Source organism: Ceratocystis lukuohia, assembly GCF_044167205.1.
Source record: "Ceratocystis lukuohia strain C4212 chromosome Unknown Supercontig4_pilon, whole genome shotgun sequence".
Taxonomy (NCBI): Eukaryota; Fungi; Ascomycota; class Sordariomycetes; order Microascales; family Ceratocystidaceae; genus Ceratocystis; species Ceratocystis lukuohia.
The window spans coordinates 2,316,099-2,340,789 of NW_027263523.1; the positions used below are offsets into that span (position 1 = coordinate 2,316,099).

The window sequence follows — 24,691 nt, forward strand, 5'->3', positions numbered from 1 at the left end:
GCAAGGGGCTGGTGACAAAAGTCACTAGTCAGGGATCCGCAAAGGCCAGATAGACAGAACAGGCTGTCATAGGTCAAGTCCAAAAGGTAGGAGAAGTTGGAGGACAAACGAACGAAAGGACAGGAAGACAAGAGGGAAAGACCAATGCAAGGGAGAGGAGGCATTGTAATTGGAAACACGATAAAAGAGGGGAGGAGTAGAGAGAGAGAGAGAGAGAGAGAGAGAGAGAGGCCGTGCGGGAGCAAGGAAACAGAAACGCTGCGAGATGTAGAGGACAAGCACATACACAGGAAGAGAGGGGAAGGAAAGAGTGCACGCAGCTCGTGTAAACTCCGAGAACATGCCTGTTGATTGCCCTGTGTCTAAGTGGCCAGTGTAGATGGCCCTGCTGCTAGCTGGATTGTGTGCAGGCATGTAGAACGAGTAAACCCGACGAGCTGTGAAGATATGATACCCAAGATCTCGCTCTGCTGCACTGTACACATACGACGCTATGCATGTAGGCAGGCGCGTATCTCTGATCACAATGTGTGCCCGGCGATGATACGAAGAAAACAGTCATCTGACTGACTAACGAATATCTCGTGTGAATGGATACAACATAGATATGCTGCATCGTAGGTATGGTATAACACCCACGCGTACTGCATCCAAGCTCAATGTGGGCTGCCGTAATATGGATGACAGCGGTTAGTCCATCCCCAACCGATGAATGGCTAACAGCGTTTCTTTTCTCAACGCCAAAACCCAAAGGATAAGGAAGAAGGACTGCAAGCTACGCCTCATCTTTGTACGCCGCCCATGCTGTGCGTTTGTGAATCTGCATGTATGCATGTGTGCAAGTGTGCACGCAGCTATGTACGTACACTATACACACATACACACATACACACATACATACAGACATACATACATACATACACGCATACATGCACATGCACACACATACACACCAAGTGGAGTGTATGCCCCCAAGCCTGGCCATAGAGGCTTAAGACAAATAAATGAGGAGAAAATGCGGGCGCCTCCAATAGCTTCTGCAGCTTGTAGCCTACGGGTATTTCATCTCTCCCGTGTCCTTTTTCATTTTTTTTTTTTTTCATTTTTACCATGGTGTGTAGGACTGTGCCGAAGGAAGCAAGCCCCTCTCTGTATGTCTCTTGTAGTCACCAATGAACAGTCTGTAAAAGCACAAAACACACAAAGGGACTCTATGCTGGCGTTGGCCGTATATGTTACAAGTCTCAGGGAGACAGCCACTAACACCGAGGAGACAGCAGGCACGCACCGTACTTTGCCGTGTTATGTGTTATTGCACCCCCTGTGGTGTGATATACAGCCCAAAGGCAAATGAAAGTGCAAATGCAAATTCAAACTCAAATAAAATTTCAAATCCCAACTTGAATATGCAAGTGATGGAGCCGCCCGGCTGGCTCTGCCTTGTCTTGCTTTGCTTTTTTTTTCTTCTTTTTGTTGGTATCTGGGTTCTCGTGGGCGCCACACCTTGCGTCCCAGATTTTCAGCTTAAACTTCCCAGACTGGCCGCAAGAGCGGGCGAAAGAACAAGAAGAAACATGAAAAGAATACCTTGTTAGTGGGTAGTAGTGGGGGTGGTGGTGGTGGTGGTTGTTGTTATTGTTGTTGCTGACATACTAGTGGTAGTAGTAGTAGCAGGCAGAAAAGACCCGCTGGCGATACGAGGAAGCAGGCAGAACAAAAATAAAGATGACAAAAAGAAGAAAGAGAAAAAAGCAGCAAGACGTGTGGCGGCTACCCAGGGCTTGTTGGCTTAGTAGTCTTCTTAGGAGGAGGGGTAAGGCAAGCCTTCAACCACAGAAGCAAGAAGCTACAACAAGCAGCCAAGGAGATCGGTTGGCTGTCATTTCTCGCTCTAGTCGCCGTATGTATCCATCAGCTGGCATTGTACTGCAAAAAAAACATAATTATATACACACTTACACAGCTACTTACATAAAAAGCTGCGTATAGGTAGGTAAGTAAAAGAGCGAGCAGGCCGACATCATGAGGCGGCCCAGGCCCAGGCCAGGCAAACAGACAAAAGACCAGGGTCCTAGCTCTGTATTCCAAATACTATCCTTGCCATCTTTACACCCTTTGCCAAGAAGGCTTGGATATCATGGTGTTGTTCTCGCTATTCTCACTCTCCATGCATGTAGTATGTTGTTAGGGTTTCATTAGGGATAAACCACATGCAACGCCCATTGCAGTTCTCTGTGCCACAGAACCGCTACTTGCCTTCGGAACAATGCTGGCCCGTGATGATCGAGATGAGGAGCAAAAGAAAGACAAGGGATGGCTAAAGCGAGAACGACGACGAGACAAAAGCGAATAATGGCTATTATCTTGGCTCTTGGTTCTATGGTCCGTGAGATTAGCTATTAAGCCTTGACACTAGCTAGAGAAACAGCACAGACAGCTAAAAACTTGGAAGAACTTGATCTTCCCAGGCGAGCGAGTGGAGAAGAGGGGAGAAAAGAGAGGAGGGGGGGAGAGAGAGAGAGAGAGAGAGAGAGAGATCTTGGCGTAGCTGTCGTGGAGAGAGCCCTACAAAACAAAACCTGCTGAACTTGAAATTGTGCGCTAGGCGGAATGCGGGCCATCCATCCATACAACAACGCAAGAGCCTTTACTGCAGGCCGCGGGCGTTAGCTTCTACCCTGTGTTGAGGAGTTGCAAAGCAGAGATATATCTATGCACTTCTACTGTCTACGAGAACGCCAGGATGCCCGCGTTAGTGCTGTGCATCTTACAAAAACATGCTCATGGCGATGGTGCCTGCAACGGTGATGTGATGGTGGCTTTTCAATATGTCTTTCCAATACATACATTCCTCCCTAGACATTGTGCAAACCCACGCCTGTTACAATATGACTGTAAGACGAGGGTTGTTGGATGCACTGACAATAACAAGCAAGGCCCAAGCAGAAAACAAAAAGGCCAAGGGCTATCGACTGGGCCAAGGCCTGTTGCTCTAGGACAGGATGTCCATGTCGCCATGTAAAGGGCAATTTGCGGATTTCCGGCACTCTTTCTCTAGCGGTTGCAAGATTTGCAGAGGATAAAGAATAAGGACCAGATAATCTGCGCTAAAAACAAAGGGCCAAGTGTGAGCACAAGTGGCAGGGCTGAAGGCGGGAGCAGACTTAGTAGTAAGCTTGAACAATGGGCAAGGTTGGGATTGAACTGCTACTAGACCATCCGGACTTTTTTTCTTTAGAGCCTGGAGCTTGAACAATGACGAAAGCTAACAATGACAACACCTCATAGCAAGCATAGCATAATGCTGCTTATTACTGGAGATAGAAAAGCTAGTTCTAGACTTCTGAGCTGTCCGCCAGCCATCCATCTGACTGCCTCTGACCTTCTCTTTCTTTCCATCTCCCTCTCTCTCCCCTTTATCTTGCTTCTCATTTTCACGCCCCCCCCCCCTCCCCAAGCTTATTTCTGTTTCTCTTGTCTCTGTGTTTATTGAACTTATTCTCCACTTGAGAGATTATGGCCGCGACAGCTCTAGCAAGATGGCAAACTTGGATTCGGGGGGGGGGGGGGAGGGGGACACTAGCAAACAACGATCTAGACTCTTCGACAAGAATATGCCTGTTTAGGTCCTTTGGGCGTATTTGCAACTCTGCTACTCTTATTCTGTAATCTCACTGCGTGGGGGCCTGTTCAAGGTTCTGTTGTTGATTCCGCACTCGGATCCAGGACATAGTCGTATTTATTGGTATTTACCAATATTATTTTACATATTTATTCGATACCGCCTCGCCCTCAGACTTTGCAGTTGTAGATCATGCATCCCTCAAACCTTTCTCCCCAAAGGGGCAAAAATACGGTTGGGACAAGAAAGAAAAAAAAGAAAACAGGGCAGGCTAATATGCAATACCGAGTCATATATAGACAGGGTTCGCTTACCGAACCCTGTCCACATAGCACAATCCTTGCTTGGTATCTAGAAACCAGAACGAATGAGAGGGGCGACAAGCCAACGAAGTGAGGGGGAACAAGAGGAAACGAAGACTAAGGGGGGGAGGGGTATGGATAATCTTTTTTTATTTTTTCCTGAAGAGGAAATCCAAGGTTTCTACCTCATGGAAAGGATGCAGGCTCTTGACGGGCCAATGTAATTCAGGAGACAACAAGGCGGAACCAAGGAGACAGGAAACAGACACTCAACTCACCCAGATGACAAGGAGGATTACGGGGAGAGGGGATGAGGAGCATGAGGATGGGGATGAGGAGGGGAATGGGGAGGAGACAGGCAGGCAGGCGGGCAGGCAGGCAGGAGGGGAAAGGACGAGAAGGAGGGCGGGTGGGTTGACGAGGAACGAGGAGCAGCCTTTCCTTGAGTATGGGAGATATGTGGTGTATCCTCTTGCTCTGTTGACTCTCTCCTCTCTACTTCTGAATAGCCCCCCCCTTGGTTGTTGGTTACACCTTCAGCCAGAGTCCCAAAATATGCTGTGTTGTGATGCGCTATATCTATACTAACCACACTGTGTTCTCTGTGGCTTAGCCCCCCTCCCCCTCCCCCCCCCCAAGACCCAGTAATATGGGTTATAAGCAGCCAGCCGAGCAGCACATAGAGGGTAACGGAGACACGAATGAGGAGGGGCAGATATTGAGAACATACAAATAAGAGTGGAATAAGTCACTAAAAAAGAAGAAGAAAAAAAGGAAGAGCCTCAAAAGAACATGAAAAGCCTCGTTGTTACCAGTAAGTGACAACAACCCTCGCTCTAGTGCTGGCTAGTAGCCTGCTGAAGAGAAATCTCAGCGTGGGCGCGGTACATGCAACGTGGTGTGTGTAGACATGTTGAGTGTGGTATGTATGTTGTGTCTGTCTGCCTGTGGCATTCGTCTTTTGAGGTGACAAGAAAACGAAGGGGCTGCAGACTAGAGCGGGAATCATGGCATACCAGTAAGCCAGCCGGGTCTTTTGAGCTGTGGCTTGCTAGGCTATAGCTCTGGGTACGGAGGAAGATGTGGAAACCCCACATGGTGTAGTCGGAAGTCTATTTTCGAGTCTAGACTCCTAGCTGTGGCTACGAGCAAGAGGGGGATAGCCACCGGCCACTGAATAGCTAAGCACCCATCCATGAAGTGCAAATGGCTGTTGAGACAGACGAGTGTGATATTCTGCCCGGCCCTCCTCCTGCTCTTCGCTGCAAGCTCACCCGTCTATTCGTTTACTGATGTTCCTCCCTTTTCCTGTTAAACGCCAAACTCCAAGACAGGCCAGGCCCACTTGACACGACAACATGACAAACTTGTTTTTTGTTCTCCTTATTTGTATCTGCAGTCCTTCTTCCTGCATCATGTCGTCCTTGCATCTTGGGCACTGCAAAGCTGTCTTGTTCTTTGTCTTGTTGCTTGTTGGGCCGAAGCCTGATAGCGTGCCTCTGGTCGACGCATGTCTTGGAAGAATGGAGAGGAAGAGGAGCTGCATGGTGCAGAAGCAGAATAACAAGGCCGATATATATATATATATATATTTATTGGAATAATAATGGCCTTTGCTCTCCGCTATTCGATCTTAAGCTTGGAGGGGGATCATGCATGAAAGCTTCCACAGTGCCCTAAACGGGGGTGCAATGTTCCTCTGCTTGTTGGTGTTCGCTGAAGAGGAGCGGTGGGAGGTCTGTAGGTATCTATGCATGCAATGCACCCTATGCATTAGTAGTAGCGGAGCGCACATACAAAAAGACTATTCTACGCGGGAGCTTGTGCAAAGGTTAGCAGCTTTATCCAAGTTCCAGATGCCATTCTGCGGCTCCTTAACCTGTCAGAAGGCGAGGAAAAGAAGGGTAGAGGCGGGAGAAAGAGAGAGAGAGAGTAACGGCATTTCCTAGGATCGGCCTAGGAAGTAGTCTAAAACTTTAGTTGGAAGAGAATAGATCCATAGGGCGAGCGAAATCAGGTTCTCTCTGCCTCTCTCTCCGTCTACAACGCACCACACACACACACACACACACACACACACACACACATACACACACACGCACACTCTCACACACAGTACTATCGAGTTGGGCTAAGCTACCTCGATGCCAATCTCCCCTGTGTACATGTACAGTAGAGTAGGGTAGTAGAGTCAGCATAGCACATGGAAGTGTGGGAAGAGGACATGCATATGTCTTAGACTTGCAAAGGTGTTTTTTTCTTTGCTTTTGCAGTGATGCGCTGTCACTAATGCGTGAGAAGTGGGCTCGAAGACAAGGACTGGAAGTACCCAAGAGAAAAACTAGAATGGAGAGAAGTCAAGAGAAGAGGAGGTGAGAGAACAGAAGACATACCATCCCTTCGCTTTGATACACTGAGGCGTCCAGCAATGTGAGGGGGAAGGGACAATATCACAAAAAGCCTAAAGAAAAATACGGAAAAAAAAAAAGAAAAGCAAATGACAGCCTGGTTAGCACAAAGGCATAATCACCCCAGAGCAGTAGAGATAATACGCAAGAAGTGCAGAATCATGTCGAGATCTTGTGCCTCTTTCTTCCATCGCTATCCCTATCCTCCCTACACACGCAGCATGCACACATAGTACGTTGTACGTACATCGCATATTATCAACCACTACGCCTGTACAAGTATATACGCATATGTTTGCTGTGGCTATTATCGCTTCTGCTGGTCTCCTTCTCTTGTTGTCTTCTGATCCTTGCTTGGTGATCATTCACGAAGACGTAACGGGGAGGGGTCTTGGGTTGCAGACTTGCACTAGGATGTAGTGTGATCTGCCGTAAAACATACTGTATCAAGAATAGCTCTGAAAAAGGTATTTGGAATTATATTTGCGAGGGAGGCGAGAGAAAAAGAAATTAAACATTAAAAGATTGATAAAAGGAATAATAGAGACAGGAGAATACAAAGGCCAGTCTGCTCACAAAGCACCACTAAGGGAGGGCAATATTTCACGGCAAAGAACTGGCTGCTTCTGCTGGCCTTTTCTCCCCCCCCCCTTTAACGCCAAAGGACACTCTGGGAAAATAGCTCGAGTATGCCAACACAACATGGAGACCGCTAAATTTCAACCTCGGCATCATCAAGAGATGTCATCCTCTCCCCTCCCCCAGAGACTTTGTCTCGACCTGTACTACTGTCAAAGCTCACCCGCCCACATATCCTCGCACACCTTACATGGCATGGCGCCTTTGGGTGATCTAATTTGAGCGTGACCAGGTCGTCCTCATCATAAGGACTGAGAGTCATTATGAAGGGCAGTATACACAAGTTATGACAAACTCTCTATCTTTGTCTGGTGACTATATACACACGTATGCTTCTTCCTAGGAGGCAGTAATAACCGACTCTGACTACCTAGACACATACACGTCTTGATGTGCACTAGGTGTCTGAGTGTACATGTGATCCGAAATACACATAGCCTTACTGTTGTCTCGCATTAGATCCCTAGGAGTGAGAGTAGCAAGCAAGCAAGAAACAAAGACAGCAAGTGGGCGGGCAGGCAGTAGTCAGTGGTGTGGTGGAGATATGGATGTCAATACTAGTGATCAATGCATCTGCATAGGCTCGGCTTTAGTACGAGGACATTCTGTGTGTTCTCTTCTCTGTGCTTCCCTCCCTTTCCCTTTCCTTCGCACCCACCCCCGCTCTTCATCTTCGCTGGCATATCGACAGCCATCTTTGAATAGCCGGCTAGCGAGTCCACTGTCTATGATGCATAGAGGGGCTATGGGCGTTGTGGTACCACCACACAGCTACCTCCACTCCAGCAGCATCCCACCGAGACTACAGCGGTCAGCCCCGCTATTCTTACTGAGGTTTCGCCTGGGGAATTACAACCCGAATCTCGATGCACACATATCCACTGTTAGACTTTACTTGGGCCCTTATCTGGCTATCTGAACAAGTGGCAGAAACTTGAGAGGGCGCCAGGGAGGAAAGGGCGGGCGGTATTCGTGATCGAGATAGACCATGTACTTAGAAGCCAGTGATATAATGACGGCATGGCTCAAAGACAATAATCATAGACAGCCATACCTCTCCTCTTTCCCATTGGATCGCTAGATGGGGTTGAGGTCATAAACGTGCACGCTAGGCGCTGCGGAGCACATGAAAAGAGACAAGCGGGAAGCAGGCGAAAGAAGGAGGAGTATATACATGTTACGCTTATGTTCTTCCTCCTCTCTCTCCTCTGTACATTATCCCTTATTATCCCTAGTGATAAGAAGATAGAAGAGAGGGGCAAGATTCAATCCGCGAACCGCCCAGCTCGCATGGATAAGACATGGAGGATGTCAAGTAGCGAGTGAGTGTAAGTGGTGCCTTTACCTAGACCAGGGGAAAGGGGGGGGGGTCTTCGTTTGATGCCTAAATGCCAGTTTAAGTTCTCCAACAAGTCATCCTTTGAGGAAGGCTCTGCTCTCCTGCATTGTATGTGCTAGCATTGCCCCGTCTCTGCGAGTTGTGCAGGGCCATTTTTCTTTCTGGCCGACTTACAAATTAGCAACGTCTTGTCTCCAGCCCCAGCCGCCGGACGCGGCGTCAGAGAGCTTTTTCATGCCCGATGCTTCGCAGATCTTTATCACTACCTCGCGGACGGCCCGTACATTCTCAACAGTCGCTCCACCGTTGATAGCTCCCTTGAGATGGCCTTTGAGTTGAGGATTTACCTGGACAGAGGGGGGGCGAGGGTGTCAGTGGTTGCGGCCGGGCCCCGTCTTGCGCTGTGGCAACAGTTGGATGTTGTGAAAGAGAACTTATGGAGACTTACATCTTGCGGAATTAGGGCTGCTAGTATCACGTACGAGGTCTCAGCGGGTGTGAGAACATTGGTATTGCTCAGGATATACCCATACATCAGCCGTGCGGTAAGGCCTAGGTCCTCTGTACCCGAGCGGTCCATGTTCCCCATGACCCGCTGCGTGATCTTGCCGTACACCATATTAAAGTACGTCTGCCCGCGCTGAAGCACTTCTGCCGAGGGCGTGCCAAAGATCTCATTGCGTCGCTGGGTTGGAGACGTAGCCAAGGGCTCGTCCAGAAAAGCAGGCGGCGTAGCTTGCTTGAGTTCAAGAAGGGCGTTGATGGTCTGGGAAGGTCTCGTTAGTGGTATACATCTTTGTGTCGGTTAGGGGGCGGCTGTTGCCGGTGTGGCGCTGTACGGACCTTAGGAAGCCCGCCTATAGCAGCCGACTTGACCAACGCTTCACGGATCCGACGTGTCATGCCCAGCTTCTCATCATCTCCAGGACTATTATCAAAGGACCCAGGCCCATGCGACAGAGCATACTTGTAGACACTGGAGATTTCATCTGGTCGGTTGAGAATCGACAAGGCAGTGGCGGTGATGAAGTACCATGTGTTAGAGGGAAGATTGGGCTGAGTGCGGATGGCAGAGAGCAGGGTGGGTGTGATGATAGGGGCGAGAGCAGAAGCCATATTGAGGGAGCCTGAATAGTAGAGTGGGGGATGAAAAGAGAGGGAAAGCAAGAGCCGTAGATGAGGGATGAAGGGTTAAACGGCACAGCAACAAAACGCGATAGTGCGGCTAACCCGCGATGGTTGCCTTCTAACCACCAAGATCACGAGTATAACCCAAACCCTATATACTATGATTCACGTGACGAGTGTTTAAATAAATGGAGCCACGCTTCAACCTATCAATCCCAAACAGGAAAACGCAAGTGGAAGTCTCGAGAAGCTTCAAACGTGGCATCAAACTTGGCAGAGCAGCTTTAGCTATAGAAAGCAAAACATCATAACGAGCCCATATTTTCTTCTCTCCTCTCCTCTCTTTTTTTGCCGCTCTTGCCATCGCCGCTCGCCCATCATCCACGTTCACAACAGTAATTTTTTTTTTTCGATCTTGTATTATTTCTGTCCTCTTTGCTTCTGCTGCTATTAAATGCGATTTTATCTGTGGCCTTTCCTTAGACGAGAGACCATGACATGATTTCCTAATTGTCCTTCCGCTTTTTTCGTTGCTCACTTATTTTCTCTTTTTCATTTTCATTTTTTTATTTGGCGCCGTGTTCTTCTCTTGTAACGTCCATCAACCCTGAAAACTCGCTTCGGAAATCCACCTGTTTGTCCGTTTTTGTATCTGCATTGTTGCAACACTTAGCGCAACTATCACCTGCATCTACATCGCATTGATAGGCTGGCAGCGCATCAAGTAGCCCAGCATGCGGTTGGCAGCGTATATCACGGTATGTATTGCTGTCTCAGCTCTGAATTCTGCATTTCGTATTCCGGCCCTGGACCGGGGGGTTTCCTCGCCTTGGTTATGCCTTTGATGTTGCCTCCAGCTCCTCCTCCGCCTTTGTCTCGCTCTTCCGTGCTCGCCGTCAATGATCGCTAATTCATACATGTTTATAGGGCTCGGCTGTATTGGCGCTAGGCGTCTCCGTGTCTGCCTTTCAGATGCAGGCCAATTTCTATTCTGCAATGGTCTATCTTTCGCAGAGCAACTTTTGTCTATTGGTACGCTGGGTGTTGTCAATTGATGCTCTGCTTCAACTCCCTCCCCCCCCTTCCCCCAAAAAAAAAAGCCATCGATCGTGGCTCTGCTGCTGATCAGAGGCTTCCTTGTATCTTTTCTCTTATTCGCAAGCTAACAATCTTCCCTCTTCCGCAAATGTCCAGGTTCTCGTCAACTTCATTTTCATCATCTACGCCTCCATCATGCACGGCCTTCGTCACCTTTGCTTTGGTCCGCTCCGAACTGCCGAAGTCGAACAACTCTCTGATCGCGCCTGGATCGCCATTACCGAAACTTGTCTAGCCATGACAATCTTTCGTGAGGAAATTGGCGCCTACTTCCTGACAATGTTCACTGCTCTCGTCACCGGAAAGGTCTGGGCCTGGATTGGCGAAGGCCGCGTCGAAACCTATGAGCAACAGCCCCCTGCAAACCCGCGACTTTTCCATACTAGACTTGTGATTTCGCTTGCCATTAGCATGCTCTATGATTTGGCGCTGTTCAAATATGCTGCGGGAGTCGTCATTGAACAGGTCCGTCCTACCATGATGATAATGTTTCTGTTTGAATTTGCTGTCTTGACTACCACCACTTCACACACCATTGTGCGATACATGTTCAACGTCCTCGAGTCCTTTGTTGTCAAGAACCAAACCAAGAAACGTCTCGAGGAGAGACGCAACGAGGTGCGCCTTGAAAGAGAGCGCCTCATCAAAGAGCGCGAGGAACACCCGCCGGCAGAGGGTGACGCTGTAGACGACTTGCCTGACCCTGACGACATCGAAGAAATGGATATTGAAGTCCCCGGCTGGGAGGAAAAGGGCCAGTACATGCTGACAATGGACCTGATTGCCGGTAAGTCAAAACCAAATTCGCATTGCCATGCCGTATGACTCCCGTTGCAGACACTAACCAGCATGATAAGACTTCTTGAAATTGGCTATTTATGTCGCGTTCTTTTTCATGTTGTTTTCCTTCTACGGTCTTCCTGTCCATATTCTCCGCGATATTTACATCACGGGCGCCTCATTTTTCCGCCGTGTTGCTGCCATGCTTAAATACCGCCGTGCTATCCAAAACATGACCCAATATGCCGATGCAAATGCCCAGGATCTTGCTCGCGAAGACACATGCATCATTTGCCGTGACGTCATGCGGCCCTGGGATCCTAGAGCCCCTGGTGCCATTGAGAGGACCCGCCCTAAAAAGCTTCCTTGTGGCCATATTCTGCACTTTGGGTGTCTTAAAAGCTGGCTGGAGAGGCAGCAGGTCTGCCCCACATGCCGCCATCCTGTCTCACACAATGCTCCCCAGAACAACAACAATGGGCCAGGTCTGGGGCCCATGGCTGGAGGCAATGCTGCACCTCAAAACGCAGCTCCTGCGGATGTAAATGCAAATGGGATTCCTCCCCAACAGCAGCCCGGTCTACAGCCACGAGCTGCCCAGCCGGCGAACCCGGGCCTTGGGGTTGGAGTCGGGCCTGCTGGTGAGCCTGATGGTCTTAGAGAGTACCAGTTTGGACCCTTGCGTTTGCGTGTTGGAGTTAGACAGTTTCTGGGCGACCAGGCATTGCAACAAGCTCAAGCAGCCCAGCAAGCCTTCCTTAATAATGGCAATCTGCCTCCAAACAACATCTTTAACAACAATCTTGCCCCTAACAATGGCCTAAACAACCCTGCAGCAAACAACAATCTTCCCTTCGGCAACGTTCACCAGAACCCACCTCCCGCTCCCGCTCCCGCGCCTGCTACTACTACTGCTACCGCCACCGCTGCAACTACCGCGGCTCACACTCCTGCTCAACATACGCCCAATGCTACTCTACCTCATACCCCAATTACTGGGGTGCCCTACCATCCACATATCAGCGCAGGCCCGCCGCCAATGCCCCAGATTCCGCCCAATGGCGACCTAACCGCCTTACGCGCCCATGTTAGAGAGATTAACGAAATCATGAGCGCTCACGTTGCCTCTCTTCAGAGTGTTCAGCAAGAAATCCACCTAAACAACCTTCTCATGGCAGAAATCACTAGACTCCAAGCCATCACCAATAGCCCTCAACCAACTGCTGCTACTCCTGCAGCTGCTTCTGCCGCGGCTTCCACCTCAACCTCAGGGCCAAACCAATCTACTCTTGGAAATCCCAACCCCCTAACAAATTCGTCGGCAAATTCTTTCCAATCACTTCTAACCCCTAATCGTCCTTTTACGCCCCCTCCTGGCGTTTCGCCGGCAGCTACATCAGCGGGTCTTAGCAGGCAGAGATCGACAAGCCCGCTCCGCACTGCGATTCCCTCGGGTAGTTCTGACCTGCCTTCTGGTCTTGTTCTTCCTCAGGGTTGGAGCCTTGTGCCTATTAACAAACCTGAACAAAACCAAACAGCCCCCCCTGCCGCTACTAATGCAATCAACAGCACTACTACATCCGCTCCGCCTTCCATCCGCTCAGTTTCGCGTAGCCGATCGCCAGTGCGTAGCCGTGCCATGCGCGCAGCGCTGCAACAGAGCTCCAGCTTCAATAATCTCTACAATGCTAGTGCCGAATCGGCCCCGGGCCCCACAACCTCCAGCGCATCACCATTAGACTCTATGGCTGGCACTATTAGGTCAGTGCCTGTAGTGGCCCCTAGTCCGTTGAGTGCTAGTGCCACTAGCTCTTTATTAGAACAAAGGCCATTGCCTTCGGCAGGAGACAGTGCTAGTAATGCACAGGACGATCATCAAGATTGCCGCAGTTCGGAAGGAGATGGTGAGAAGCACAGCGAGGAGGCGTTTGTACCGGTAGAATGTGAAAGTAAAGTTGCTACGGTGGTAGACGAGGACGAGGTAGCTCGCTAGGTATGCCGCTACTTTCGATGAGGAGGTTTAGTCTTTTTTTGGCAGGGTGCTGCATCAAGGGACAGCTCTGTACGCTACACAAGCTAAAAATGCTTCTCTTCCCGGCGTCTTTTTTGTTTTTTTTTTTACTTCTATTCTTTTCATCTTGCTCCATTTGTCTAGTCCCTGGAGGGTAACCAACCCGAAGAGCAAATGGCAACAGATTGCATGTTTAGCGTGTTCAGTATAGCCCCTCTTCTCTCCTCTTCCGTCTTTAGCCCACGGTTTATTTCATACATAGTGCGCATTTGATCCTCCATTGTTTCCAAGCGTAGACAATAAAATCGTGACTCATTTCTTTTGGTTATTTACTACTTTTTGTTCTTTGATTGGCGCGTTTTATTTCGCCTGTAGAGAAAGCCCATACGCCTAAGCAATAGTCTTTTCAATCATGGTAATACCGTACTTCTCCTCTAGCTCCTTGATCAGAGGGTTGTTGATTTTGGAGTTCATGGGGGCCAGAACACCGCGCTCGTTCAGCGTACCGTTCAGGACCTGCTTGACAGCAACAGCACAGGGCACGCCGACAGTCTTGGCCATGGCCGAGTAGCCGCCGCTGCCGTAGGGCTGGCCGTACTCGCACAGAGTGGAAGTGCGGGTCTCGCGAGAGCCATCAGCGTTCTCGATGACAAACTTGTGCTGCAGCATGACAAAGTCGCGCTCGCCATCCTCGAACTGCATCTTCTTCTCTAGGGTAGCACACAGAGTGTCTAGCGGGTTGCCGCGGGGAGTGATCTGCTCGTCGGAGAAGAGGCCAATCCAGCGCAGACCGGCCAGAATGCGCTCCTTGTCCTCCTCCGAGTCGAAGGTGGCCTTGGAAACGATGGCAGCCTCAAGCGAAGCGGGATCGCTGGCGCTGGCGCCCAGAACAGCAGCAGTGGCGGCCTTCCAGGGACCGGCAGTAGCTAGGGCCGATGTGGAGGCGTCGCTGAGGAAGCCAATCTCAACTAGGACACGAATGAACTGGGGGAATCCCTGGTAGCGCAGAGTACCACGAACAATGGTCTGGGCCTCAGGGATATTGTAGCGCTCACGGTAGGGGGTGGAGTCACGGTTGGGATAGGCGACGAAGGCGTAGCCGGGGTAGATGAAGTACGGCTTGGCAGTGCCCATCAGGTCGGCAGAAGCAATATCAACGACAGCGCCGTCGTTGTAGTACTTGGCAGCGTTGCGCAGGGCAAGCAGAACACCGCGGGAAGACCACGAGAACTTGTAGCCGAGCGGGTTGTCTGAGTGTTCGGGGGCGGGAAGGCCACCGCAGAAGGACAGGAACTTGATGATCTTGCCACCAGCGGCATGGACCTCCTCAATGGTCTTGACGGCGTACAGGTGGTCGATACCGGGGTCCAGACCAATCTCGTTCATGACGGTGATGCCGGCCTCCTTGGCAGCGGCATCCAGCTCCATCATGGCAGGGGACACGTACGAGGTAGTGACGACGTGCTTTTTCTGGCGGATAGCGCTCTTGATGACGGTGGCATGGAAGGTGTAGGGAATCAGAGAGATGACCAGGTCGTGCTGGGCAACGGCAGCATCCAGGGCAGCATCGTCGGTGACATCAAGGGAGATGGGGGTGGAGTTCGCAACACCCTCAGACAGCTTCTTGGCGGACTCGAGGGTACGGCAGGCTAAGGGATGGGAGAAAAGACAAAATATTAGCAAAACAGCACTATCCGCGGCTATCAAGGCTAGGTCAGACACAGTGAAACCTACCAACAGTCACGGGAATTCCAGAGTCACTGAGAACATCGAGAGTCGGGCGGGTGACGAAGCCAGCACCGAGCATGAGAACCTTGCTGTAAGATGAGGATAGCACTTTGTTAGCTTGAATTGAGCTATAAGCCGTGGCCGCTCCCTGCTACGGAGAATCCTGACTTACTAGGACGACATTTTTGCAGAAGTAAAGCAACCAATTGGTTCACGAAAAAGAGGTTGGTTGGTTGATTGCTTGCAAGACAAGGAATCAAGGACCAAAGGGTGAAGCTTTTTAGCTTTTTTCTTGTCAGGTTAAAGCCCCTCCAGGACGAAAGGGTTTTCCCCTAGATTTCCCAACCCTAAGCCCCATTGCCGGCCTTCTCGACAGAATTAGCTGCCTTTCCTTCCGATAGCGGCTGACGGCGCCGCCGCAAGGCGGGGCAACTCTGTCAAAATACTTATGACCCACATGACACGGGGTCCTTGGGCGGCTTAACAAAGGCCATAAGCCGAAGACTGTTCACCTATCACCAAGTGCTTAGTAAGAATACAGGTACGGTACATCCACTTGACGTGCCCCATATCCCCGAGGTTAAAATCCAGCATTTCGGTTCGGGCCCGGCTCCGGTGTCAAGACCCCATCTCATCCAATGTCGGGCTAAGGCCGGGAAACACGGTGGTTTGATGGACAGTGGGCAGGATGATGAATTATATACTGCTGGTATTTTTGGGTAGCATCAAATACTTGTAGCCTCATTAATAATAGCTAACCTTTGCCTTTCCCATGTACACATGTACCTTAGCAGCCTAATCATTTGCACTCTAAGCCTGAGCGGGCTTCCTGTCTAGTCAACTGGCTCGTTTCGGCTGCGCTGCGTTATCTTTGCCTCTTAAACTCTTTTTCTATTGCATCGTGACAAACTTGATGTTGGGCACTAGCTGCTGCATTCAGGCCTTGGAGTATGACTGCATTTGCCCCAGAACATCAAGCTAAGCGGCACGGGGATATGCAACGCAGCTGACTGATCACTTTTCTATTTTCTCATAGGAAAAGCATCGCAGCCAGCACAAGATACCCTATTGCTTTGTATAGGCTAGGGGCGTCTCCGCTATGACTCCAAGCATCTGGATATCATGCAGCGGTAGTGCTGATATGTCCGGATTAAGTTGTTGTACAAGCCTCTGCCTAATTGCAGACAACCCTTCTTGACATTGGTCATGCCTTCTGCGTCGCTCTCCATGTCTCTGCCTTTCCATTTGCATTTTTCCTATAGCTTTGCAGCACACATGCATCTGCAGCTGCAGGCGTTATTGCAGCATGCAAACTAGATGCACATCACGACCCAAGCCCTTTCCCACCATGTTCTACTCCTAGTAGCACATGCAGTACATAGTTGGTGTGCACAATCTTAGGCCTCATCATCCCAACTTCTCCTTTCCACGTAATTTTCTTCGAGCCTTATAGCAGTCGCATTATAGATCTTACGCCGACGTAACCCTTTATGCGGGCATGTCAGAGCTAGTAGCACTAGGGTTGGATGTACGTAGCGTATTTTGTGTCACGCCAGGGTTAATAGGCCAGAGGTGGTTAAATACGAGTAGCGGATTGTTCAGAGATATATTGCACTGACAATTAGTACGCGTACCACAGCCTTGACTAGAAGATTGACAGGACGACTAGTGGCAATGGCGCGTCACACGGATGCCAGTGACATGGAACAAAGGAGAGCGGCTAGATTGGCCGATTATGCGACGAAGTTTACTCACAACTACTTGTTGGTAGCAAACCCAGGTGAAGGTGAGACCGAGACTTGCAGATCTGCAGTGGCAAAAAGCGAAGGAGAACCAACCATCAGATAACATCGAGACAGTCAGTCGCAAGAGATGAGGAAACATTGGGGCGGTCAGGAATGGAATAAACAGAGCCCCAGAGCGAAGGAGGAGGTAAGGGAGGCCTTTTGGAAGGGGTTCGGTCTTGGTTACATTGTTTGTGATGGTGGAGGGGCTGGGAGGATAACACAATACAACATACCAGGGCTTCTGATATCTCGGCTCAGTCGCTCGCTGGGCGGGACAAGCTTGTCGAAGCAAGACTACAAGCAGTGCAATGCACAGAGCAGCTTGTAGCATATACGAAGAGACAACATGGGCTGACTCTTGCCATGTATGTCAGAACAGAGCCCAAGAAGACAACCAAAAACGGAGAAATCATCTAGTTTGGAACGGGCTAGACATATCGAAGCGTTTGATTAGTTACAAGCTGGGGAGATAGCATTAGACACTATTGGGAAGGCTCTGCACACGGACTGCTGAAGCGGTAAATTGCGGTGTATTTTATCTGGTTGGATGGAGGGCAGTTTCCAGACCCAGAAAGTGCTTTCTGGCCGCATGAACCAGGAAAAGAAAGAGGGGCTGGCTTTTAGCCTTTTCGCTCTTTCCCCTCCAGATGATTTCTTGCAACTGCTTTTTAGGACTCAACATGGTTATCCCTGCGTTTCCAAGCTTTCCTTTCCCATATCCAATTGAGCCCCCCCGCTCTTGTCGCCACTTCAATTCCAAAGCTCCGCCTTTTCATAGTTCGGAGCGCTATTTGTAGCACATGGAATAAATTAAGTATGGGGTAGCTACTGAAAGCTTCGTCCAACGCCCATGTCATTAACGTGAGAAGAAACCAAAACAACTGCCAGGTCTCACAAGCTTTGTAGCCGAGAAAGATACAAGCAAAGCGTGTCTAGGGGGGGGGATGCTAAAAGAATAGGTGGGGTAGGCTCAAAACCGCAGGGCGACCGGGCTTTAGAGTGCAACAAGAAGGCCTCTTTAGCTTAGAGGTTGTGCAATGGGGGCGGATCAGGGTGCAGTGTGGTGGTGTTTTGCCACGGCTATTTTTTGCCCTGCCTTCCTGCTTTATCAGTCTGGCGACAAAGGCAATTGCTACTAGTGCTTCGCTACCTTGACCCTGGCTGCACTTCTGAGCCAAACTGCAACTGCATCTTTTCTGCATTCCTTCTTTTTTTTTTTTTTTTTTTTTCTTTTTTTGCCATCCATGACTTGATGTGACTGTCACATTTCTTCCTAATTTCCCTGTATTGGCTGCTGCTGTTGTTTTTGCTGCCTTGTGCGTGGTGAAATTTTTGCCAGCCTCCAAATTATTGCTGGTTATTTGCTCTTGTATCGAACCATTGATAAGAGCCCTTTTCTTTTCCTGCATCACGGCTGTATCTTATTTTATTTGCTTGGTTTTATTTACCTACTTCTTTCTATTTTGCTCTCGTCTCTTGCCGCTGCTTCCTGTTCGTCTCTGCTACTTTTTCGCTTGACCAAACTTCTCCACTTGCAGCTGCACCTACCTACACCTGCAGCTAGCTCAGTTTAACCTAGGAAAATAAAAGGCAGCCTGCGGTCAAGGCTTTCACAGGCAAGAGAGGCCATTTTCACCCAGCCCGAGTCCAACTTTGGATTTGCGCTTTGCTGCTCGTCGTTCCTTCTGGTTCGAGGCTTAATCCTCTCCCCTCCAAAAAACAAAGTCTCTATCTCCTTTCCTGCCGAAGATAATAGAGCAACTGCACTTTCTCCTCCATTCATGTTCGCGCATTCACACACCCACGCAAGCTCCGCTCGTTCTTACTCTATCTATCTTGGTAGTAGCCCTTTTGCGCATCCTGCATCTAGCGTTCTGCAGCTAGGTCCCTCGAACAAAGGGTAGTTGCTGCCCAACTCTGCGGCTGTTGCTGACCTGCCTGGTGCATCTGAACCTCCTCCCGTCTTGAATTCTTCCTCACCTCCTAGAACTTCAGGGTTCGCCTTTTGCAGGCTCCTAACAAGATTTCACTTGATAGACATTGATACATTTTTTTTTCTGCTGGCTTGGCCCTCTTCCTCCCTTCATCTTGGGGCAAGGCGCTTCTCAAATATCCCGTAGATTCCTGCCTCAAAGTCTGGCCTTTCTTCTCTGCTCTCTTTGTTTCTGTCCCAGCATACATACAGGCCGCTTTTTTTTCTTTTTTTGAATTCAAGCTCCTCCCCCTTACATTGGCCTACTTGTTTTTGCAGAGTCTTTGATTTCATCTTCCTAGTTGGACCTTTTTATCTTTTTATAGCCTTACATCTTTTCTTTAGCTCATTGCTACGGCCTTGATACTCACAATGGCTTCCGAGGTTTACGCTACGGTATGTTTGGCTTAGCAATGCTATTATTTGCATATGGCGTTCTCGCCTTCGACTAACTCTTTTTTTGTTCTGCAGTTGCTCACCAACGACTCGTATCTGCCTGGTAAGTTAAACTCATGAATGGCTATGCTACGTTTTGACGCTCTTACAGTCTAGTGTTTGCTCACATGGACTGACTGGCTAACCGTTTCCTCCTCAAGGTGCCCTTGTGCTTGCCCATTCCCTTCGCGATGCAGGCACTACCAAGCAGCTCGCTGTCTTGGTGACTCGCGACACCGTATCTGCTGATACTGTTGCCCAGCTACGAGGCACTTATGACTACATTATTGAGGTCCAGCGGATTTCCAACCCCAACGCCAGAAACCTGTCTCTCATGCAGCGTACGGACTTGCACTCTGCCCTTACCAAGATCGCCTTGTGGAATCAGACCCAGTTCTCTAAAATCGTGTACATTGATGCCGATGTGGTGGCCGTTCGTGCCCCCGATGAGCTGTTTGATTTGGATGTGCCCTTTGCTGCTGCCCCTGACATTGGCTGGCCCGACTGCTTCAACTCGGGTGTTATGATGTTGAAGCCTAGTCTGGAGACCTTCAACACTCTCAAGGCCCTGGCTGACGCTGGAGTCTCATTTGACGGTGCCGACCAGGGTCTGCTGAACTCACACTTTACCAATTTCCACCGCATCAGCTTCACCTACAATGTCACACCTTCCGCCCACTACCAGTACCTTCCTGCTTACCAGCACTTCCAGCCCAACATCAGCCTAGTGCACTTCATCGGAAAGGACAAGCCTTGGACTTCGGGCCGCGGTATTACTCAGGGCGGCACGCCTTACAACGAGCTGGCTTCTAAGTGGTTCGCTGTGTTTGAAAAGCACTATGGAGTCCAGGGTCGTAGCGGGGCTCAGCTGAAGGATATTGAGCATGTTCGCCGCTTCGTTCTGGGCGAAAACTCATATTCTGCCGGTTATTCCAACACTGGCTTTAGCGCTTGGGATGGAGCTCGGTATGTTCTCTACAATATTTCTCGTGTGATGACACTCAGCCACTAACACTTCTTAGTTCCGGACCCCCTGTCAACAGCGCCCCCGAGGCAGGAAACTTCCCTCACCAGGTCTACACCATGTCGACTGATACCAACCCGTTCGGTGGCAATGTCTGGTCGGGCAACACTGGAGGCCACGCCGCTGTTTTCCCCTGGGAACAGGAGAATCGCCAGGTCGCTCCTTCGCGAGTCTTCTGGGAAGACCATGTTCAGGCTGATGACGCCGAAGAGTACGAAGAGGAGCAGCACCAGGAGGAAGAATACCTTGAGCAAGAGACCCAGAACGAGCCGGAGCCCGTGCACGAGACCTATGAGCAGGAATATCACTTCGACGCACCTGTTTTCCAGGAAGTCGACCACTCTACTGTCTCTGACCCAGACACGGAGCACTACTCTACAAATGAGACCGCTGTGCCCGTCAGCGAGATGGGACTTGCCTCGTATGCTACTACCCCCACTGCCGAAGCTACTAGTGGTCCTTCAACTCCTCCTCTAATGCACCTTAGCACTAGTAGTGATCCGTGGGCCGGCCTTAACAGGACTAATGCCTGGGACTGTGTCCCGCAGATTACGCGTTACTTTGAGCAACGCAACTTGTCGAACCGTGGCGTGCCCCTTCGCAAGACCAAGTCGACTTGGACTTGTGTGCATGGCCACCAGTATGAGCCTATGGACTGCCTGTGTGAGGTTGTTAATATCCTCTACCAGCATCCTGACCCAGTGCCCGAACTGAAGCGACTGCTTCATGCGTACCAGACCCAGGATAACGACCAAAAACATGGACAGCACGCCCCCATCGCTACAGTGGGCTCTGTTATGGCTGGCTCTAGAGCTCCCCAGAGTGTCAGCACTACAACGCAGACCGACCACGACTATGATGAGAGTGAAGAAGACGAGAACTCGCCTACTATTGCCCTCCCAACCATGCAGCACAAGCACAATGAACATCTGCCCATGTTTGCTCCAGGATATCTCGGTTCTTCTGTGACTGTAGATGATGAGAGAGTCTAACCAAGCCTAACTTAGTCTCAAGACAAGATAAAAGGCTAACTAGGATCTACTACTTTCCTGTTACCGCTGTCTCACTTCAGCTTTCTCTCCTCCCAAAACATATCTTTGCATATAATTCACACTAGGCCTTGTGCCTCTGAACTAGCTCATCTTTGATATGAGCTAATCGCCTGTTCCTTCTTCCCACCTCTCGAAAAGAAAATAACGACCGGATTTTGTGTTTTTCTGTTTTTTGTTTGGGTTTCTATTGTTTTTTTCTTGTCTACCTTTCTCTCCCCCCCCCCCCCCCCCCTCGGACTCTGCCTCAGACTGGCTGTGGCATTATGGAAAGAGTTCCCACGCACGATGTTCATGTTCTAGCGGGTTTTTTTTTCGTATGCGCTCCAAATCATTGGTTTGTTTGTTCTTTCTTCCTTTTAGTTAGTTAAGCATTCGCTTACAATATTCCATGGCTTTTCACGTGATTCTACTGGCAATGTCACTTGTATGTATGTATGTGAAGAGATGACAGCATGTATGGTCAACAAATAACTAACTTATTGGGAGTCTCATTTGTAACAACATGAGGAACTCACCGGGGGATATCGAAAAACCAGAAGCACCCAAGACCGGGCCAAACGTACATCACCACTCCCAAGGATGCCTACCAACAGGGAGGACAGATTTGAATAAGAAAGGACAAGACAGAAGCAGATAAAAATGCAAAGAGAGAGTACCAAATGCAAAGCAAAGCAAATAAATGCGAAAATGAGGGGAAAACAAGTCTGGCCTAGGAGGCGATGTAAGTAAGTGGTGTGGGTATGTGTATGTAACAAAAAGGTTACACAGAGGTGATTCTGAGGAGGGGGATATCGATGAAACAGAAAAGCAAAGAGAGTAAAAAGAACGAAACGCTAAAGGCGGAAAGACAAAAAGAAAGACGAATTAAGAAAAATGGAAAGAAAAAGAAAAAAGAGAAAAGAAAAGAAAAAGAAGAAAAAAGATAGAGGGAGATGTCAACAGCCTGCTGTCAAGACCACTAACTCATCTCGCCATCTACACATTCTCGTCTCCGCGGCGGTTAATCTGAAGTCCCTGGGGACCGTAGAAGAGAAGTGGCCGACCGCCGACAGTCTGAGCTACAAGCTCCGGGTTGCCCCATTGGTGACTCGGCACAGCGTTGGAGAATCGGACAATAGGGCCACCGGCTAATGTGAAGCCGATGATATCGGCATCATCAATAGTAGCAGCCATTGTTGTAGGCGAAGAAGGCTCGGGAGTTGGCGGTCCAGATACTCGAATGGTGTTCCTATACTGTGTTAATAGGAGTTCCATGACGCAAGAGGGAGTATAATACTTACACTTGACTAAGCGGAAGACCAGGGGCCTTCTCGTCCTTAGACGAGGCCTTGGCCTTAGTCCATAGGGAGCGGATGTTGTCGACAATTACGTCTTGAAGGAAGTGCCAGATACCGGCAACAACGAGAATAGGAGTTCCCAGAGCAAGCGCCCACGGACTAGATATGGGTTAGCAGGAAGGTAAAGACGACTGATGTGATGAAGGCAGGCACTTACGGCTCTCTACGATCACGGTGAATATGCAGCAATGCTACAACAATACCGCAAATGGCTACCAAAGACCCAACCTGCATCATAGTCCATGTGGACCAGTAGAGCGACATGAGAACCTCGCCATCGCAGAACTGGAGGGCAAGGAGAGTGAAGACTTCCATGATCACGATGACGATGCTGCAAGCTAGGCAGAATAGACAGAAGTAAAGGTACTTGGAGGTAGCGCGTGAGTAGTCTTTTGTACCCTTGACGCGACGTTGAAGGGCTTCCTGGGCTCTAAAGGGAGGAGGGGGGATGGTGTTAGCACAAACACACAGAAAAGAAACATGTTGTCAAAATTACTTACTTGATGTATGAGCGGGCAGCAGTAAACAGCGTTATCAGATTGAAGCTAAACAGCAGCCAGTAGATGACATCAAACTGCTGTCTCTCGAGCTTGGCGGCAAAGCCAGCATAGTGACGGCAGAGTTCAGGGTCCTTCTGAGAGAACCGAATCATAGGCTCATCCATTGTGAATATGAAAGTGGGGGAGGGGGGAGAGGGGGAACTGTGAGAAGGTCGGGCTAAATGGTTGGAAAGACTGGTGTGAACACAGTCTATACTGGAAAAGCACGATCGAATAAAAGTATCGAGTAGAGACAATGGAGTGGTCTCAAAACCTCAAAGCTAGAGTGCAGTGTTGGAGAAATGACTGAGCTAATGTGCCAACCAGGACAACAGTGTGATAAGTCTAGCGCCAAGTCAAGTCAAGCCTTTGACAAGAAGAGAAAAAGAGAAAAGCCGATGGTGCAGAGAATCAAAGGGCAAGCTGTTCCAGAAGAAGTGCGGACCTCTCCGATATTTAACTTGGCCATGTCAGGGCCATCGACAACACCCAACATCCTAGCCCAGCCAGAGTAACGAGCAAGGCCCAGACTTTCCAAGACAAGACAAGCGGCCTCCACGCAAGCAAACACCAGCATCAAAGGGTACAGCAAGACGAACAAAATCAGAATATCAAAAGGATCCGAAGCAAGGTCAGGATTTGTGGTGCAAAGAGGCTAAGCCTGTAAAGCCAAGACTTTTTCACCTTTTCAAGGGGTGGAAGGGGGGCGTGAAAAGGACAAAGGGTGCGAAGATAAGTAAAGATATGTAATGGGTGAGAGGGGAGACGGAGGACGGAAGGGCAGGCCTGAGAAGAGGAGGAGAGGGGGGGGGGGGCGTGTATAACCGGTAGTGGGAGGACAGGGGCAAGGCCAAAAGCTAATATGAGGGACAACATCCGGATGCAGTAACTTACAAGATTTAGTAAGCTTGGACCAACCTTAAGAGAAGAACAGAAAGGTGTGAAAGAAAAAGAAGGCAGCGAGCCAAATACCAAAAAGCAGAAGCCATAGACGCAGAAATACGGCAGAAAGTTGGTGATGGGTTGAAGCAATATGCACTTCTCGTGGAAGGGAGATTAGCTTACAAACCAATATCTCAAGACCCCTCGCTCAACAAGACCAGATATAAGCGACTGGACAACCTCACCTTACCCTTCTTTACTATACGTCTCCCCTGCTTACCTGTGAAACGAAACAGACAGCAGGGTAAACCACAGCAAAAAAGAGGAAAAAAAACGACAATGCCAAGAGCCAAGCCAAGACACCGTTCAACCCAAGCTAACAACAAGAATAAGAGAAGGCGGAGTAAGAAACAGGACAAGAGGACAAGGACGGATAGTTGTGCGTAGGAAAGGCAGAGAAGCAAAGAGGCAAATTCTAGGAGCTAGATAACACCAGGGAGTTTTCATTTTATTCTTATTTTCTATTTCCTTTTTCCCTACTCTCTTGTTTTTTGTTTCTGTATTTCATGATTTCTTTTTTGTTCTTCCAAGAGTTATCTTCTTTCCTT

General features: G+C 49.4%; 5 protein-coding genes across 5 annotated transcripts; 2 read left to right on the forward strand and 3 right to left on the reverse strand.

The window, feature by feature from the left end:
• Window positions 1-8,384: 8,384 nt before the first annotated feature.
• On the reverse strand, window positions 8,385-9,426 carry HOO65_040551 (putative protein C17D11.03c; the record flags this gene model as incomplete). Its single annotated transcript, XM_071002934.1, has 4 exons — window positions 8,385-8,442; window positions 8,485-8,657; window positions 8,759-9,076; window positions 9,154-9,426. The coding sequence occupies 4 exons, from the start codon at window positions 9,424-9,426 to the stop codon at window positions 8,385-8,387; spliced, it is 822 nt and encodes a 273-aa protein (XP_070859394.1).
• Window positions 9,427-10,671: 1,245 nt separating this feature from the next.
• HOO65_040552 (ERAD-associated E3 ubiquitin-protein ligase HRD1) lies at window positions 10,672-13,309 on the forward strand (the record flags this gene model as incomplete). Its single annotated transcript, XM_071002594.1, has 3 exons — window positions 10,672-11,323; window positions 11,394-13,077; window positions 13,144-13,309. 3 exons carry the CDS (start codon window positions 10,672-10,674, stop codon window positions 13,307-13,309), a joined length of 2,502 nt encoding a protein of 833 aa, XP_070859395.1.
• A 408-nt stretch (window positions 13,310-13,717) lies between these two features.
• HOO65_040553 (Saccharopine dehydrogenase NADP+, L-glutamate-forming) lies at window positions 13,718-15,238 on the reverse strand (the record flags this gene model as incomplete). The annotated part of the gene is made up of 3 exons (XM_071002790.1): window positions 13,718-14,976; window positions 15,062-15,144; window positions 15,228-15,238. 3 exons carry the CDS (start codon window positions 15,236-15,238, stop codon window positions 13,718-13,720), a joined length of 1,353 nt encoding a protein of 450 aa, XP_070859396.1.
• Window positions 15,239-19,186: 3,948 nt separating this feature from the next.
• On the forward strand, window positions 19,187-21,265 carry HOO65_040554 (Glycogenin-1; the record flags this gene model as incomplete). The annotated part of the gene is made up of 4 exons (XM_071002678.1): window positions 19,187-19,210; window positions 19,286-19,313; window positions 19,411-20,215; window positions 20,272-21,265. The coding sequence occupies 4 exons, from the start codon at window positions 19,187-19,189 to the stop codon at window positions 21,263-21,265; spliced, it is 1,851 nt and encodes a 616-aa protein (XP_070859397.1).
• A 1,035-nt stretch (window positions 21,266-22,300) lies between these two features.
• On the reverse strand, window positions 22,301-23,326 carry HOO65_040555 (uncharacterized protein; the record flags this gene model as incomplete). Its single annotated transcript, XM_071002943.1, has 4 exons — window positions 22,301-22,553; window positions 22,606-22,761; window positions 22,820-23,092; window positions 23,163-23,326. The coding sequence occupies 4 exons, from the start codon at window positions 23,324-23,326 to the stop codon at window positions 22,301-22,303; spliced, it is 846 nt and encodes a 281-aa protein (XP_070859398.1).
• Between the last annotated feature and the right edge of the window lie 1,365 nt (window positions 23,327-24,691).